Source organism: Carettochelys insculpta, chromosome 23 (genome assembly GCF_033958435.1).
Source record: "Carettochelys insculpta isolate YL-2023 chromosome 23, ASM3395843v1, whole genome shotgun sequence".
In the NCBI taxonomy this organism is placed as follows: domain Eukaryota; kingdom Metazoa; phylum Chordata; order Testudines; family Carettochelyidae; genus Carettochelys; species Carettochelys insculpta.
The window spans coordinates 11,588,420-11,605,121 of record NC_134159.1 but is presented as its reverse complement, the minus strand read 5'-3'; the positions used below and the strand labels follow the sequence as shown (position 1 = coordinate 11,605,121).

General features: G+C 56.8%; 1 protein-coding gene across 9 annotated transcripts in view; it reads right to left on the bottom strand.

Moving 5' to 3' along the window:
- CLCNKB (chloride voltage-gated channel Kb) overlaps positions 1–12,957 on the bottom strand; it is a 29,085-nt gene extending 16,128 nt beyond the window's left edge. For 4 of the 9 annotated variants that reach the window (XR_012642370.1, XM_074975846.1, XM_074975840.1 and 1 more), the window contains exons 1-8: positions 12,714–12,864; positions 7,370–7,529; positions 6,297–6,425; positions 3,599–3,727; positions 2,521–2,660; positions 1,719–1,796; positions 1,483–1,561; positions 294–419 (exon numbers count right to left, since the gene is read on the bottom strand). Coding sequence is in view for 8 of the 9 variants with exons in the window: in XM_074975846.1 (XP_074831947.1) it covers positions 294–419; positions 1,483–1,561; positions 1,719–1,796; positions 2,521–2,660; positions 3,599–3,727; positions 6,297–6,425; positions 7,370–7,493 (805 nt within the window). In the remaining variant the exon portion in view is untranslated. The other 5 variants (XM_074975841.1, XM_074975843.1, XM_074975844.1 and 2 more) reach the window with 5 other exon arrangements.
- Positions 12,958–16,702: the final 3,745 nt, after the last annotated feature.

Here is a 16,702-nt window from a genome sequence, read left to right as displayed (position 1 = left end):
TACATTCCAGACATGTCCAGTGGGGCAGAACAGCCCCAGGAGTAAACTCTGCATTAAGCAGCTCTAGCCCCTGATACAACCTCTCAGCCCAGGTCTCCCATCCCCGCTCTGGCTCAGCCTGATGCTGGTTATCTTGGGAGCTGGACCGACTACCTGCCAAGGGCCAGGAGAGCTCAGAGACAGGACAGCTCAGCTGGATGCACAGATCCCACAGGTGGTTGGACCTTGTCCTGTGGGACATCCCACCACGCCGGGGGCCCCTCTGAGCGCTCAGCCCAGGCTGCTCTCGGTACCTTGTTCGCTGTTGAAGACAGCAAGCAGACGGAACATGAAGGCTCCGCAGGTGGCGGAGAAGAAGCCCCTCCAGTAGTCCCTGACAGCAAAGTGGGAGGACATCACCTCAATGCTGAAGAGGACCCCTGGGGAAGGAGAGGGCTGAGGTGACAAGGGCGGCAAACCAGAGGCAAGTGCTCACGCTGGGCGTATGAGCAGGCCCAGTGGCAGGAACCAGACACGGACTCAGCCGGGGCTGGTGCCGTATCTCCTGACAAACTCCAGGGCTTGTTCAATATCCCAGGCTGGGGAAAACAGCATCATTTATTCGCCCCAGGCAGCAAGAGTGTGACAGCAACTTCCTGCCTCTCTGCTGGGGCCAAAAGCACCCGACTTTCGGGGAAGGTAGCAGGGGACGTTGCCCAGGTGGGCGGGGGCTGGGGCACCCATGGGAACAGAATGAGGCAAAGCAAAGCTGGCTGAGGCGACAGCTGTTAGCCAAGATTTTCGGCACCGAAGACCAGACCTTCGCCCTGTGCGAGGCTCTGTTCACTAGCACCACTAGGAAGCTGTTCTCCTCCACGTCAGGGGGTCTCAAAGCGGGGTGTACTGGGGGTATGTGAGACCTCTACGGGGGTACGTAGGAGAAATTGTGAAATGGTGGATTTTAGTGTCTAATTATTTGAGGCGTTGCAGTTTCATACCTGGCTATTCAGGCAGAGCTTTAAAACCCTGTGGGAATTTGGGATAGGAAAGATGGCCGTTAATTTACTTCCAGATGTGCCGGTGAGAATACAGAGACGCAGATGTGCGGGGCCGTCACCGCCAGCTGCTGTACTCCATGGGTTCAGTCACTCAGTGACTGTCCAGTCGAACCGAGCTCAGAATGGGGGCAGTTTGATTGTCTGCGTCACACTATGACTATCTGTAGGTAGCCGTGAAATATGGACAGACGGCTAAAGACCGGTAGTGTTAGGAAGAGCACACGAAGTACAGCTCTGACAGCGGGGCGCACAGACGATTTCTGGCTGCTCTGGAAGGGAACGTGTGGGCCACTGGTGGTTGCTTTGGCTGGTGCTACTGGGCAGCCAGTGGCTGCTCCGGCAGTGGGTATGGGGACAGGTGGCGGTCCTTCCTTCAGTGGGAACAGGGGCCAGGTACACCATCCGCACCCCATCAGTCCCCAGGTCATGCCTGGTGCACTCTTACCACTAATGGGAGCCCCGAAGACAGTTGCGACTCCAACAGCAGCAGCTGCCACCAGCATCTCGTTCTGCTTGCTTTTGTTCTGCAATGGAGGAACAGGTGGAGCAGGGCAGCATGTGGGACCTTAGCGTGTGCAGGGACTTCCAGCTGCACTGCAAGCAAGGACCAGCCCAAAGAGGCACCCCTGGGGAGAAGGGACTGGGTGTCTAAGCCAGCTGCTGCCCCTTTCTCTGCCTTACCTCATACTCCCCAATGACAGACGTTCGGATCTTCCCCAGATATGCCGCGATCATACTGGAGAGGTGCACAAAGGGACCCTGGAGGAGAGGAGGCATTGGCCACTCAATGGCTCACATGAAGAGCAGAGACTGTCTAAAGCTCGGTGGCTTCGTTCAAGAGACACACCCAGACACGCTGCAGCCAAACCGATCGGGGTGTCCCCCTCTGACATCAGCGCAGTGACAGCGCGAGGCGGGACACTGGTCCCAGCCAATCACCTGAATGGCTTTGGACACGAATGTGGACTGGAAAGCTGTGAGATCAGCCACGGTGAGGAGCAGAGGGGCTCTTGAGTGTGTTACAGAGACACTCCTTCCCCGAGCAGGGGGCTCTTCGCATGTGTTGTTGGAGATTCCCATCTCTCATTGGACTTGGGGTCTGTTGAGGTGCCTGACTTAGACAGGCCCTCAGATATCCACCAGCAAAAGATCAGCTCCAATATACTGACTTAGGGTCAGGTCTCCTGCTGGTGCACCTCAGCATCAGCCTACTGGCTTCAGTGGACTTGCACCAGGGGTGGGTCTGGCCCCCCTTCCTGGGAAGCTCCAGCATCTTTTGACTTCTTGCCCCACCCAAGATTTGGAAGAGTCCTTTGTCGGGAGCGTGGAGCTCTCACCCTGTCTCCTTTCGTTACCTCCCCTGATGGCCTGCGCCTGCTGGGTCCCTCAAGAGGAGCCACTCAGTGGCAGCAGGGCAGAGTCAGTAGCACTGAAACGTACTCTCAGACTCATTCAGCCACACAGCCGAGTGGTGAACACTTACGACTTTGCCAAGGAATATGGTGCTCCCACACGCAAGGGTGCAGGTCAGGCCCACCACTTTGGCTCCAAAGTTTTTAATGGCCAGGTACTCCTCCAGCATGACTCCAGTGAGAATGGTCTTGAGCTCTGGGATGCCGGAGCCTGGGAAAACACAAAAAGGTAGGACACACGGGAAAGTTGTGTGCAACTTGGAGAGCCAAGAGTTAACAGTGGTGAAGGCATTTGGTAGCAATGTCTGCATCTCCAGTTCTGGGGTAAATCTGTGTCCAACCAGGAACTCAGCATCAGCCAGGTCAAGGGGGTGTTTTCCGGGCTGGATACTTGCAATTCAAACCAGATGCCACTAGATCATCCAAAAGCAGAGAGATGCTCTGCCTCTATCCAAGGTGTTTTCCACATTCATTGGCTCCCAAGGATAGAAAGCAAGCCAGCAGTTGTTTGCTATGAGGCAAAGACCTTTTTATGCACACCCCATATTTATCTCCAGTGGTCGCCCTGGAGCCTGAGGTTCTCCATTTAGTCACCAAGCCAACACAAGCTGGGCAACAGCAACGCAAACTTCCCATTTGCAGCCTGGCCAAGGCACTTCCATGCTGACAATCTGGAGACCAAGAGGGGAGGACAGGCTCCAGGCCCTTTCACTCCATGACTTGTTTGCTGGGATGGCCAACAAGGGACGCACTCAGTGCTGAGGGCGGTGGGTTTTTATGATGTCGATACCTGTGTCCAGCCTCCTCCGCTCAGCAGGCCACTGAGGAGATAGACTTCTGGTGGACCTCCTCCCCAGCCATCACCTCTAACCCCACTGCTTAACTCTCAGAAGGTTTCATTCTGCTCATCCCCACCCAAAGCGGAAGAACCACTTCATCTGCTGCCAACTGGCTGCACTGTCCCCACCATATTGGTCAGCATGAGCCCATGGGTCACCCCCGAAGCACTTGCTATCTGGTGGGGTATCCAATAGCTGGGACTTGACTCCAGAGGAGGCACCAGGCTTGGAAGGAGCTATGGGGTGAAGTGACAGTTCTCGGTGATAAGACGGCTCCTCTGTGACGTCTCAGCGAGTGTATCAGGCTCACCTCCTGAGTGTGGAGTGATGCTCTGAGAGAAGCCAGTGGAGAAGGCAGATAGGGCAATCGGGTACGTGGTCCAGGACAAGTACTTCAGCAGTAAGTGATCCCCGAGCTCTTGGTAAAGCCATTTGTGTGCTAGAAAATGAGTATAGCAGAGGCGCAGTGAGGCAGCAGATACAACATCCGGCCTCTCTTCACAGCACAACAGACCCAGTGCGCACCTATTCCGAGAGCCCACAAACGGGTTGGATTTCTCTAGTCCAGCATTCTCAGGACCTGACCAGTGCCGAACCATGGGAGGTCAATATTGTTTAGCAGCATTACCAACACTTCCTCTGCTTACTGGACTCCTGTGGGTAAATTACAGCTAAATAACAGCACAGAACGCTGAGAGCCAGGAGTGGCAGCTGGAAACAAACTTTATGGGACCACGGGAAACTTGGCCCTACCCATGAGAAGTGAACATCTGGCTAATTGAAATCATGCCGGGCCATGGATGTTGTCTGGCACTTTCTTGTCCAGCAAGAGAAGTTCAACCGTGCAACACACTGGAACAAAGCGACAGCCCAACTGTAATGGCCCACCGCTCCGGATCATACCGACAGCCCATCTGTTCTGGGATCCGACCTCCTGCTGCACCATAACAGACCATTGGTCGAGCTATTGCATGCAGTTCGCTCTTTCCAGCAGTGCTCAAAGGCCGACAGAAGATCTTAACTCCATGCAAACATCTAATTCTACAACAGCATCCATTCTTCCTGACCCCCACATCTGACCACCTTATTTTGCCCTGAGCCATGAGGATTGACATTGCTTGGATTTTTATCCCAGCTAATGTAAATTCACTTTCCAGCCTAACTGATACATCTCCAGCAAGGTTCCCACTAACTTTTTCCATCCATGTGCAGAATAAATTTTATGTGCACCAAGGCATGTGCAGATGTGGACCACCATTAGAAAGACACGCTGTCTGTTGTGGGCTCTCTGCTAATCAGCTGGGCGGCATTTGAATCCCTCCTGGGCAGCCGCCCAAACACTCAGCTTCCAGGGAATACTGGTCTCCAGTCCTATAGGAAACATTACTGAGTTGTTTGCCTCCCTAATCCCCTGTGGCAGTGAGTTCCACAGGTTTATCAGACAGCATTTAACCCTCTGAATCAGTGAAAGCCCCTCCTGCCTTTCATTCATCAGGGCCTCCAACTCTGTCTTCCCAGGAATGCTATCCTACATAAAACCATGACCCCAGAACAAAGTGGGCTGGATTGTGATCTGACAGTCGGGAAAGCGGGAGGAATAGTCTCTCTGAGTTTGGCTGCAGCGTTTCTTTTGGCCAACCTGCTCTAAGCTTTTCATGTTAAATCAGTGTTGGGGGCCCTCGAAGCTCTGGTGTCCAACACGCTTGTCACTAGCCATACGTGGTTGTTTGGCCAGTTGAGTGTGGCTGGGTGGCTTGAATGGTAAATATATTTTCAGCATAATGTGGCTAGTTTGCTACAGAAGTAGCCACTGTAGTGGTTACTGCTTCAGAGCTGGATGGACACCACAGCCCTAGAGGATCTGGAAATACACTGTAATCTGTGTGGAGTGTCCTTCATCTGAACCTGCTTTCTATCGCCCTTTTATGAGAGAACATTCCACTCCCCCATATGAAACCCAGATCCCCTTCCCCAGCTCTGGCTAGGGACCCAGCCTTCCTGGCTGCTGCCTTTCAGAGAACAGGCTGTGGCTTCACAGACCCTGGAGCTGATGTGAACCAGTTGCCAGCCCTCCGGAGCTTGTCCACGCCGTCATTCAAACAGTGAGAATTTCTAGAACCCAGTCCAAGCGGGCCCAGAAATACAGCCTCATTCCCATGGAAGAAAGAGAACGGCCTGGATTTCCCTCTCCACCTGGAACAGCTTCCTCAGGGAGGGTAAAATCCTGGTTTAAGTTTCTGGTCCCACCTGGGGTGGTGTCCAATTAACAAAGAAGCTCCTAGGGTGCTCCTAGTGTGAGCTCCACTAGGTGTCAATGTAACCTAAGGTTCCCATCTGGACAGGGACTCTGGCTGTGCTGTGTGGTGTTAGCTGTCATTGAGCTGCTGAGGGGCTGCTGCAAATCCCCTGGAATGGCGCCCCAGGGAGGACAGGGCAAATCTCTACCACTTCCCATCCCCAGACCCCAGCAGGGTGGGAGAGGGGTGCTGCTCCCAGGATGTGGGGGGCAGGGAGGGGTCGGGGCAGAACCAGACTTCAGTGCTCTTGATGCTCAGCTCAGGGCCCTCCCATCCCCACCCAACGCCTGTTTCCAAGATCCCTCTGATCGTTCCCCAGTGATATCCGGCACTGAATTGTGCTACCATCCCCATGTGCCAACAGCTGGACCAGCCAGGCCAGGAGCTTCCTACCCTGGCTGTTGCGAAGTCCTGCAGAATCCCACCCCCCACGCCTAGGACAGGCTGTTGTCTTGGGACTCCGCATGCTGAGCTGGCAGGAGCAGCACGGAGGGAATTCTCTCAATGTGCAGACCCCCAGCTGATCGTCTTTGGCCCACAGGCCAACCAGGGGAGAGAGGTACCCATTGAGCAACATGAGCTAAAGCCTGGGAATGCCTGAGTACTAATCCCACTTCTGACACCACCTCCTCCCGTAGCGCAGGGCAAGTCGAGTCCCCTCTCCCTGCCCGCTGTGAGGAAGCGACCACAACCAGCCTGGCCCATCGTTACCGTGCGATAGCCTGGAGACGGTGAAATCCATGGCGAAACTGATCAGCGCCATTATCACCCCAAGGAAAAAGAGGAAGTACCAGTCCTCACCGACCCGGAACAGCTGGCGCTTCACACACCCCAGGCAGCCTGCGGGGGGCACCAGCGGGACAAGGTGAGTCGGGCACACTGCTGGGGTCAGACAAGCCACACTTGACAAGGAAGGTCAGCTAAAGCCCCCAGAGCATGAGTGTGATCATTCCACAGCAGCTCCCCTCTGACTGAAGGCCAGGGTGGCTAGCCCAGAAACAGCAGCTCTGGAGACAGAGCTTGCAAAGTGAGTGGCCCAGGCTCTGGCACCAAAGCAGAAGTGGGTCATTAGTTCTGCCCCACCCCCCAGAGGAACAGGTTCTCACGGGGTGGGAGAAGCACAAGGACAATTTTCAGCCAGCTCCATCGTTAACCAGGGAATACAGGTCCCCTGAGGACGAGCTTTGCTAAGGCTGAAAAGTCCCCCAGGTTCATTCCGACTTCGTTTTCAGGCCAGGTAATTCCAGCAAGACCCATCACGCCCCCAGCTGCCGCATGTTCTTCTTGCATTGCTCCCAACTGAGGCAAATGCCCAGGGAAAGGTGGAAACCACAGCACCCCTGTGAGAAATCCCGGCCAGGTGGGACTAAATACGCTGGAATTGCAGCTGTGGATCAAACCCCGTGCAGAGACTGGAGCCAGCCTCGTAAAATCTAAGCCCAACGGCTTTGCTAGAGAAACAGCAATGGGACAGCACAAAAGGGCACATTGTCTGGAATGAGAACCAGGGATTGTCGGGCCAAGCACAGCAGAGGAGGGTCCATTAGCCCACTGGTGCCTGGCTGGATTAACCCAGAAGTTGCCAATGACACGGCCTAGAGAGGAGAGGTTAGGGACTGCAAGGCCCCAGCTGGAAGGATGCCCATGGTACCAGCCCTAGTGGGGTACAAGGCCTGCTGGCAGAGGAGAACGCTGCTTATGCGCCACCTCTGGACCAGAAGGCCCAGGAGAGGCCCTTGGCAGCTCTGCCATCCGTGCCGGGCTCTGAGACTCTTGGTTCTCACCTTGGATTGCCCGGCGTGCCCTGGGCCAGGGCCTCCAGCTCTCTTGCACCACTAGAATCCTCTCAGCCTCCTCCTCAGCAGCGCGGTGCCCTCTGCATCCCTGCCAGGGCCCTTCTGTCGCCATGGCCTGCAACACCTCCTGGCCAGGAGCAGCCGGTCCCTGCGCAAATGGAGCAGCGTGTGGGTGAGAGGAGGCTCTTGGCTGCGTGGCTGTGCAGGGATCCATGCTCCAGGGAGGCGCTTGTTACAAGGACGGAGCTAATGGCCCTTCCAGGACCACTTCACTAGCAGTGACCACACAGCTGCGGAGACAGCTGTCCTGGGCTGCATGCAGGACTGGGGATTTGATGTGATGCAGCCCCAAATCTGTTGGATTTGGCGGACTAACTCGCCCCTTACACCGGGGACACTCAGCTCTGGTCACTCCCCTCCCCGCTCCCTAAGACTGTCTGCTTCCCCACTCATCCTGGCCTCTGTGATGGGGGAGCTTTCTCCATTACCCCTCCACAGGGCTGCCCACTCACTGACTCTCCTTCTGCTTCCTGGCACACCTGGAGACACCCCGGGCCCTGCCTGGCTCTCTGGAGAGCGCAGGTCTGGTGGCAGCCTCTGCCCAGCAGTGTTTCTAATAGGGACTCTCACAGGAGAGCGAGGGGGAGTTGCCCGGCCATGGGGAGTTCTCCGGCTCTGCTGCAGGCTGGGAAGCCTGTGTAGGAATGATCCTGCCCCAGGTAGCTCCGCCCTGTGCTAATAACAGCGGTTTGGCATCCCGCTGGCGTGAGCGGGTGATTCATGTGCTGGCTGAGGGGGTGACCTTGAGTCGCTAATGGAGCAAGACCCGATAATTGCGCAAACTCGACAGGACTAATGCTCCCGCCAGCAGCCGGCCCACGAGCTCTCCGGGCACCCGCAGGAGCCGAGAAGGTCAAGTGTAAAGCAGGAGATTATCAGACGGCTCCTGCTCAGCTCAGCTCAGAGCTAGGCTTGGTCGCCTGGACACAACCACCGTGGGATCCCAAGCGAGCCTGTGGCAAGGGGACACAAGTCCCGCCAGGGTCCCACCCTGGCTCAGCTGCACCAGCCCCCAGGGCGTAGGGGTTGGAGCCACAGTTCTACCCAGGTCCTGCTCCAGGAATGGGTGAGCCCCAGCATCACAATGGAACAAGCAGTGCGGAGGTGTCCAGAGGGGGCTCTTCTCTCCGGCCCCAGCCGGCTGCTGGAGGAGATTTCGTGCCCCCTCCTGCTCCCCCCAGCAGGTTCAGGACGCCTGCCCCAGGGAGGGTCTGTGTCCAGGCCTCCACCCAGCTCTGAGCTCAAAGGAAACCAAAAGGCATTCAGGGCTGGATCCTGCCTATTGCCCCCCAACAACCTCCCCAGCGCCCCCCTGAAATCAGCACAATGTCAGGCAATGCTACCCATGAACTGGGGAGTGGCCCTTAGTAAACCCTGCTAAGAGGGACGCTGACTGCCTGGGTCGGAACCATCCTGCCTTAGGCTGAGATCAGGGTGGGCCTGGGCTGCGCATCAGCCTTCCCTAATTCAGCCCCTGGAGCCATCCCTGCAGATTCAGCCCCTTTGGTTTCACGGTCCAGACCCTGCGCCCACAAGGATGTGCACCAACAAGGGTGCACAAGCAGAGACGCTGCGGCGGGTGGGGAACGGAAAGTGGGGTTCCTGGCTAGCGGTGCGGAGCCTGGTTTGGGGGGCCAGCCGGGGCATGGGAGGGAGCAGCGATGGTTATAGTTGGAGCGGATTGAACGGTGCCCATCAAAGGGTTCTGTCTGTGTCCGCTGACTGTTACTGAATGGGGATGTTCAAGCCACAGCTTCTGGGATCATCAGAAACATTCCCTGGAAAAATGACATCTGGGTTTTGCTTGTGAGCTTTGTGGGTGCAGGAAACAAACATTTTGGGTCTGGGGGCTGCTGGAAGCGGAAGGTTTGTCCCAGGGTGCAGGACCTACAAGGAACGTCTTTAAAAGAAAATATGAACCGTTTTGCAGTCTTGATAAAACTCTTCAGGAGGAAAAGACATGTTTCCCCAACCAGGCTGCGCGTGGGGGCGTCAGGGGTCAGGCTGCGTGTGGTGTGTCAGGGGTCAGGCTGCGTGTGGAGCTGTCATTGGGTCAGGCTGCACAGAGAGTCTAAGGGGCTACGTCTACACGTGCAGGCTACGTCGAGATAGCTTATTTCGATGTAGCGACATCGAAATAGTCTATTTCGATGAATAGCATCTACACATCCTCCAGGGCTGGCAACGTCGACGTTCAACTTCGACATTGGGCAGCACCACATCGAAATAGGCGCTGCGAGGGAACGTCTACACGCCAAAGTAGCACACATCGAAATAAGGGTGCCAGGCACAGATGCAGACAGGGTCACAGGGCGGACTCAACAGCAAGCCGCTCCCTTAAAGGGCCCCTCCCAGACACAGTTGCACTAAACAACACAAGATCCACAGAGCCGACAACTGGTTGCAGACCCTGTGCATGCAGCATGGATCCCCAGCTGCCGCAGCAGCAGCCAGAAGCCCTGGGCTAAGGGCTGCTGCACACAATGACCATAGAGTCCCACAGGGGCTGGAGAGAGAGCGTCTCTCAACCCCTCAGCTGATGGCCGCCATGGAGGACCCCGCTATTTCAATGTTGCGGGACACAGATCGTCTACACATGCCCTACTTCGACGTTCAACTTCGAAGTAGGGCGCTATTCCCATCCCCTCATGGGGTTAGCGACTTCGACGTCTCGCCACCTAATGTCGATTTCAACTTCGAAATAGCGCCCAACACGTGTAGCCATGACGGGCGCTATTTCGAAGCTGGCGCCGCTACTTCGAAGTAGCCGGCACGTGTAGACGCGGCCAGGGAGTCCCACACGGGGAAGCTGCAATGTCCCAGCCATTTCACCAGGCACAGAGCACCAGCTGACCCCGCTCTGAACCTGGTTCTCTCTCGTCACTGCTGGTCGCGACTGCTGCATTTTTATGATTCACCCATCACTTGTCCACCCCCAAAGGACGAGTGTTTGTGGGGTGGGCAACAGCCAGCAGACAAGAGACAAGGAACCAGCAGCCAACGCCACAGACAAATTATACCTGTGCACGAGCACAGTGGGGGTGTGGGAGCCTTTGAACCACATGGTAACCCCTGTGCATCATGGAACCCACTGGGAGTGTGGCAGCCCCCGGTCCCAACACCTGCACAATGCAGAGAACGGCGAGTCCCACAGAGGCTGGTGCTGGCTGTTAGCACAAGTCGGTCCTGCGTGGGGGTGAAGAGGCCCCAGCTGGGGGCCCTGGGGAACACGGGAGTCTGCTCCAGGAACTCAAACCAGATTTCCTGCATGACTCCCTCAGCCCTTCGGTGCACTCACGTGATGCGGCACTTTCTGATTCAGCAGATGCTCCGAGGGCCAGGTTCGGTGCTGTTACCAGGTTCGGTGCTGTTACCAGGTTCGGTGCTGGTAAGGGCTGTGCTCCTCTCTGGGCAAGGCAGGGCAAAGGTGCCTCTCCCACAGCTTTGTTGGCCCCGATTCTGATTAAGCCGTGACCCAGTCTGCTGTAAGTATTTTGTGCTTTCATCCTGGGCGCTTATGTGAACATCCCTGATGCCTGGGGCAGCTTGTCGCTCTGAGAGCGAGTGCTTCAGGCTCTCGGCAAGCAGACGTCACTGCAGCGATAACACTCGCTTCACCCTTCCAGGTTTCCTTCGCACTCAGGTCAGCTGGAGACTTACTGGTCTTTGTTGTAAGGAAAGTTGCAATCCTCGCACAGAAGACAGCACCTTCCAAACCAGAGCTGGGCTGCTTACGCGGTGCAGCCTGGCCCCATCCAAGCAGGGGATCGTTCCCCGGCAGCTAGTGATGCCATTTTCCCAGCTGCTTGTGCCACCCCTTGGAGTACAGCCCCCGGACCTGGGCCAAAATCCAGCTCAGAACCACTTTGACTTGTTTCAGCAGTTACATGCTGAGGAACCTCAGTTGCTCCACCAAGAGGAAGGGAAGCAGCAGAGAACCATGGAAAACCTGACAGTCGGACCTTCCCTCCCAGCTTCCTCACATTAACAGCTAACGGGGGCCCCAGAGCCAGGTAACAGGGCTACAGGTGCTCATCTGGCAGCAAGGCCTGTGGCTACAGCAGGACAGGAACCCCCAGCTGATTGCCCCTCTGCCCAGAGTGACTGAGGTGCTGCGAAGAGGCTGAGATTTTCAGTGGCTATAACTGCAGCCTCTCCCTTGAGGTCCCTGGGCTACTTCAGCTGTGGCTGCCCTAGGCCAGCGTGTCCCGGCTCACAGTTCAGTGTGTGGGATTGAAGCGGATTCACGTCTGCACTGGTGGCTTCCAGACCCGGCTGACACACTGGTGCCGATTTAAGCCAGCACGACTAAAGATAGTATCGGCACAGCGGGAGGGGCTTGCTGTCCTGATGAGAGACCGAGGGGTTCGGATGGGCTGATACGTGGGGGCCAAGCCCATCCCACCACTGGGACTACACTTTAGCACACAAGCTTGACCAGCCCCGGCCCCAGCCTGGGCCCATGTCCATGTGCTGGGCATCTCACCCCAGCTCCAGGGTAGCTGCAGCCCCACCTGGCTCCTGTCCCTTCCTCTCCACTTGGCAGGGCAGACTCTGACCAGCATCAGAGCCGTAACAAGTGGCCGGCGGCTGTTTTGCTTGTCACTGCCCTGCTGAGCCCTGCCTGCAACCAGGGACTCCTGGCTGTTCTTGCCCCATCGGATCATCTCGCGCCCTTTAACTCACTCACAGGCCAAGCTGGACTTTGGCTGCGGCTCTGGGCCAGCAGCACCAAGAGCATCTGTAATGAGCACCAGGCATCAAAGGCTGAGCCACGAGGCTTCTGCAGAGCAGCACCTCCATTGTCCCCTGAGCCGGGCGGATTTTGTTTTGTTATCGGCTCCAAGGAGGAAAGAGCAGCTCCTAGCAAGGCCCCGTTCATTCACTGGCTGGTCTGTATACTCCCCCCGCCTGGATTTACCCCACAGCCCAACAAGGCCGGGAGTGGTATTATCCTCTCTGTACGAGTGGGGCACTGGAGCTCGTACAAAGTGACTCAGACGAGGTGATCGAGGGTGTCCGAGCTCCTGCGTCCCACCAGCAGTGCTGCCTCTGTGCCCATCCTCCCCCACCCGGGAACTGTCTCATCTACCGACACAGCCTGTCCAGCTTTGCCTGGGAGCTCGGACAGGATCGCAGCCAGTGCGACAAGGCTGCTTTGAAAGGCAACCCTAAGTGCAGCCCAGCCCTGGTCACACTGAGCAGGAGCAGCCTCCGTTCCAGGGGGTGAGCTCGCTCAGAGGAAACCTGCTCAGCGCACACCAAGACTCACCTGTGGGCTTGTTCTCAGGGCAGCTTCTGCCTCCAGAGTTCTGCAGGAAACTGCTTCCCAGGCTTTGCACTTGCACTGGTCAGGTATCACAGGACCAACCCTGTCCTTCGTCTCCGCCCCACCCAGGCATTTACCCCCAACAGCACGGGGAAGATTTACACTCACTGTTCCAAACGTCCTTGACAAGTCAACTGGAACTACCGGGGCTGGAGTCAGCTGCAGCAGCAAGTGAGGGTTGGTTCCACCAGTGCGTGGAGCTCAGGGATTTTACGACACAGTTTTCTAGCCCTGAGCACTGCTTCACGAGACCCAAAATGGTCGTGGAAAAGGCCAGTTTCAACACGTTTCCCTGAGCGGGAGGGGAGAGAGAGTTTTGAAATTTTCCGAATGCAACTTCCACTTGTCAGGTGAAAGCGACTTCATTTCCAAAACAAACAAGCAGTCCTGGAGCGCTTTAAAGACTAACAAAACGATTTAGTAGGGGATGAGCTTTCGTGGGGCAGATCCACTTCTTCAGATCTGGAAATTCTGACGAAAGGAAATGGGCACAATGAGATCTTAACAGAAAGAGAGAGAAAAATGACATGAAAATTGGTGAATCAGCTACAAAATCATTTTATCATTTAAAAAATTAAGAGAAGAAAAAAGAAATTGAGAAAAGACAAAAATGCAAACAAAACGCCCTGACTTTCTGGTGTTGTTTTTATTTTTGGGGGGGGCGGGAATTTTTTTCAGATTTTTGGTTTGAAAAAATCTTCGAGGGTTTTTTTAATTTGGTCCCATTTTGGAATTCAAAAACATTTTTGGCCTCTCCAAAGTTCCCGTGAGAAGGGGACATTTCTTCCCTTGCAGTTCTAGCAGGAAACATCTCAGGGAAAATTCTCGATAATGAGGTCCATTGCCTGCCACCCAGATCCCCCTCCCGAAGCAGGGTCCCCTGCCATTCCTGACCCCAGGAGCAGTGGCTGTGTGCAATGTACCTTGGATGACAACTGTGGATCTGCCAGGAGCCCAGATTCCGGCTGTTTCCAGCGACTCCAATGTGACAGATGCCCAGGCAGTACCAGTTCTGCCAAAGACGCAGCTCAGCTCCCTCTAGTTCAGGCTCCATTCTCAAGGAGGGGTTTCGTTTTTATTTCTTTTCTCCCAAGGATTTGAGTTCCAGGCTTATTAAAGAACCGACCAGGAGCAATGGAAACACAGGGGAGCTGCTCTAGTCAGCACTTGGGAACATCAGAGGTTTCAAATCAGCCTCCAAAAATGGCACCAGAAACCGGGGACTCTTTTGGAATGCATTAACCCACCACCTTTCTGTGCCTCAGTTTCCCCACCCGACTCACCTACTTCCTTAGTTGCAAGGTTTCGCTCACACATTGCAAATGCCTTGGGCTTGCTCTGAGCTCACCCTTACCCTGCGTCTCCCCCAGGGAAAGGAAACCCACCAATGCTGTTATCCTAAAGCACCCCAGGAACCTTCCCCTGCCCATGGCCACTCACCACATCATTTCCTGGCCTAGTGCTTAACTCCTGGGTTCATGGGCCTCCTGCTCCTTGTTTCTGGCTAGATGGGTGAGGGTTTCTCCGGGGTTTTGGCAGCGTGTGGTGACCGTGGAAGGCTTCCCAGTCACTCACAAACCTCTTCCCACCTCCTCCCACCATTCTGGGCTCATTCACCTCAGTGCCACGGTTCGGAGGCTGCAGCTGGGGGCTGCAGAGCAGACGGGTCGGGTTTCCCATCGAGCAGGAAGGTGCGGCTAGCAGCACAATGGAAGGGATGCAGCTCTGCCTGTTAATAAGCAGGTGCTGATTGACTCCAGAAGGGATACAGCCCTTCCCCGCTGAGTGCCAGCCTGCACAGGCAGAAGCCAGTGATGGCTCTGGCATCGCCTGCAGCTCTGTCCTGACCACAGCCAGGAGCAGCTTCCCCCACAGACATGAGGTACCAAGTGCACCCCAGGGAGCGTTGTGGGCACTGGGCCCAAATGGACCCACGTGGGCCCAAGATGTGGCCTTAACACCTGGCACCGCCTGACCCTGAAATGTGAGGCCAGCTCTGGGCCCCCCTCAGGGCCTGCAATGCCGTGAGGATCAATGTCAGTAAAGCCGGCGCTGGCTCTGGGCCCCAGCAGTTTGTGCCCAGAGTCTACGGTGAGGAAACCGTTCCCCTCTAAGAGCCTGGCTCAGACCCGGCCCCCCAGCTGGTACCAGTCACACGCCAGGCCCTGCCCGGTGCCGGTCCCACTCCCTAAACCCAAGTGCTCCACCTGCCACATCCCCCTGTATCCCAGCATCCCACCAGGGGCTGGAGCAATTCCCCAGCCTGCTTCAGCCCTGGCTGCAGTGGGACGCAGGCTGGCAGACACAGCCACCTCCCAGAGGGCCACTGAGTGGGGCCAGGAGGCAGGGGGTCGGGGAGTGTGTCTCTGGAGGCCCTGGGGGTTGTGCTGAGGGAAGAGCTGAGGGATGGGGTTCTGTGTGGGGTGCTGGGCAATTGTGGGGCAGCTGTGGGCAGGGAGGTGCGGGCAGGGTTGTGTTGTGCGGGGCACTGTGATTTGTGGCAGGGTCGGGGGGTAATGGGCACAAGGGGGTGTCCTGGGATTGGGGAGCTGTATGGCATGACCTGGGGACACCCCAAGGGGAAGGGCCCAGCAGGTCATTGTGCATCTGGCAACTGCTGGCTTTCCTCGCACTGGGTTGGGCAGAGTGCGGCTGCCCCTGGCATGACATGCCCCCATCAGCCCCTCACTCTGGGGCTGATCCCCTGCACCATGCTCCAGCCCTGCCAGGGAAGGGACAGGCCTCAGCCAGAACCCCGGAGCCAAACCCACTTCTCCAGGATCTGAATTCCTTGGCCGGCCTTTCAGTGTGTAACTGGCTGAACAAAGCCCTCAGCTCAGCCCTGGGCCCCCTCCCCCATGCTGCAGGTGGGGCCCAGCAGTGGCGTTTTCCCACACACCCCAGGCCTGCTGCAGAGCTCGCTCCCAGCTGCCTCACCAGCGAAGTCCCATTTTCAAACATTACTCTGGGCCGTGCCTGAAGATATTTAGGTGCCCAGAGACGCCCGGAGCCTCTCAGGGAGATTTTTAAAAGTGCTGAAGTAATGCAGGAGCCTAACCCCCATAGGCCCCCCAATTACCTTTGCAAACGTGGCCTTTGGCTCCCAAATCCCATGAGAGCTCCTAAGTCTCTATGTGACTTTTGAAAGGGGACGTAAGCTCCTTAGTCACGTCATCCTGTTTGAAAATCTTCCCCCGGCCTACTCTGGCAGCAAGCTCCTCACAGGAGAGGACTCGGGTTTGGCACCTTTATGGATCCATAGGGATCCCACCAACACCCTCTCCCAGGCTTTCTGCTCCAAGGGCTGCAGAGAACGGGCTCCAGGCCCTCACGACCGGGGAGAGGGCTGGGTTGGGCCCGGGGGGTGTCAGCGCTAAGGCTGGGGGAAGATGGAGGAGAGGCAGAGCGGAGGGGTGGGAACGGAGAAGGGGTAACACTGGCCTCGGCCTCAGCTCATTCATCGGGGGCTGGCGGAGGGCAGGATGCCAGCGTCAGCTAACTCTGGGCTCCTGCTACAATTGCTCAGCAGCTGGATCCCCTCACAGGCCGCTCTCCCCAGGCACCCGCTGCTCGTGGGAGCCGGGCCCAGCTTCCCAGCTCCCAGCCTTCCCCCGGCTGTGACATGCCTGCAGGCCTGGCTCACCGCTCTGGGAAAGGCAGCGTCCCAGCACGGGGCAGCTGCGCATTCCAGCCGGCTCACGGGCCTGCACATTTGAGCAGCGCCAGCATCAGCCGCATTCCTGGAGCGGCCGCCCGGTGGGTCATCGAGCCCTTTTATCGGGCTGAGGAATAAAACCTTAGATGGTCAGAGGCTGGTTCAGAGAAAGGCCGCTGGGGCCCAGGGGAGCCTGGCAGACAGCAGGTGGGGGCAGGAGCTGCACCAGCTCCCTTTTTGGGACCACCTCCCCGTGCACCCCACTGCTGGCAGGCCG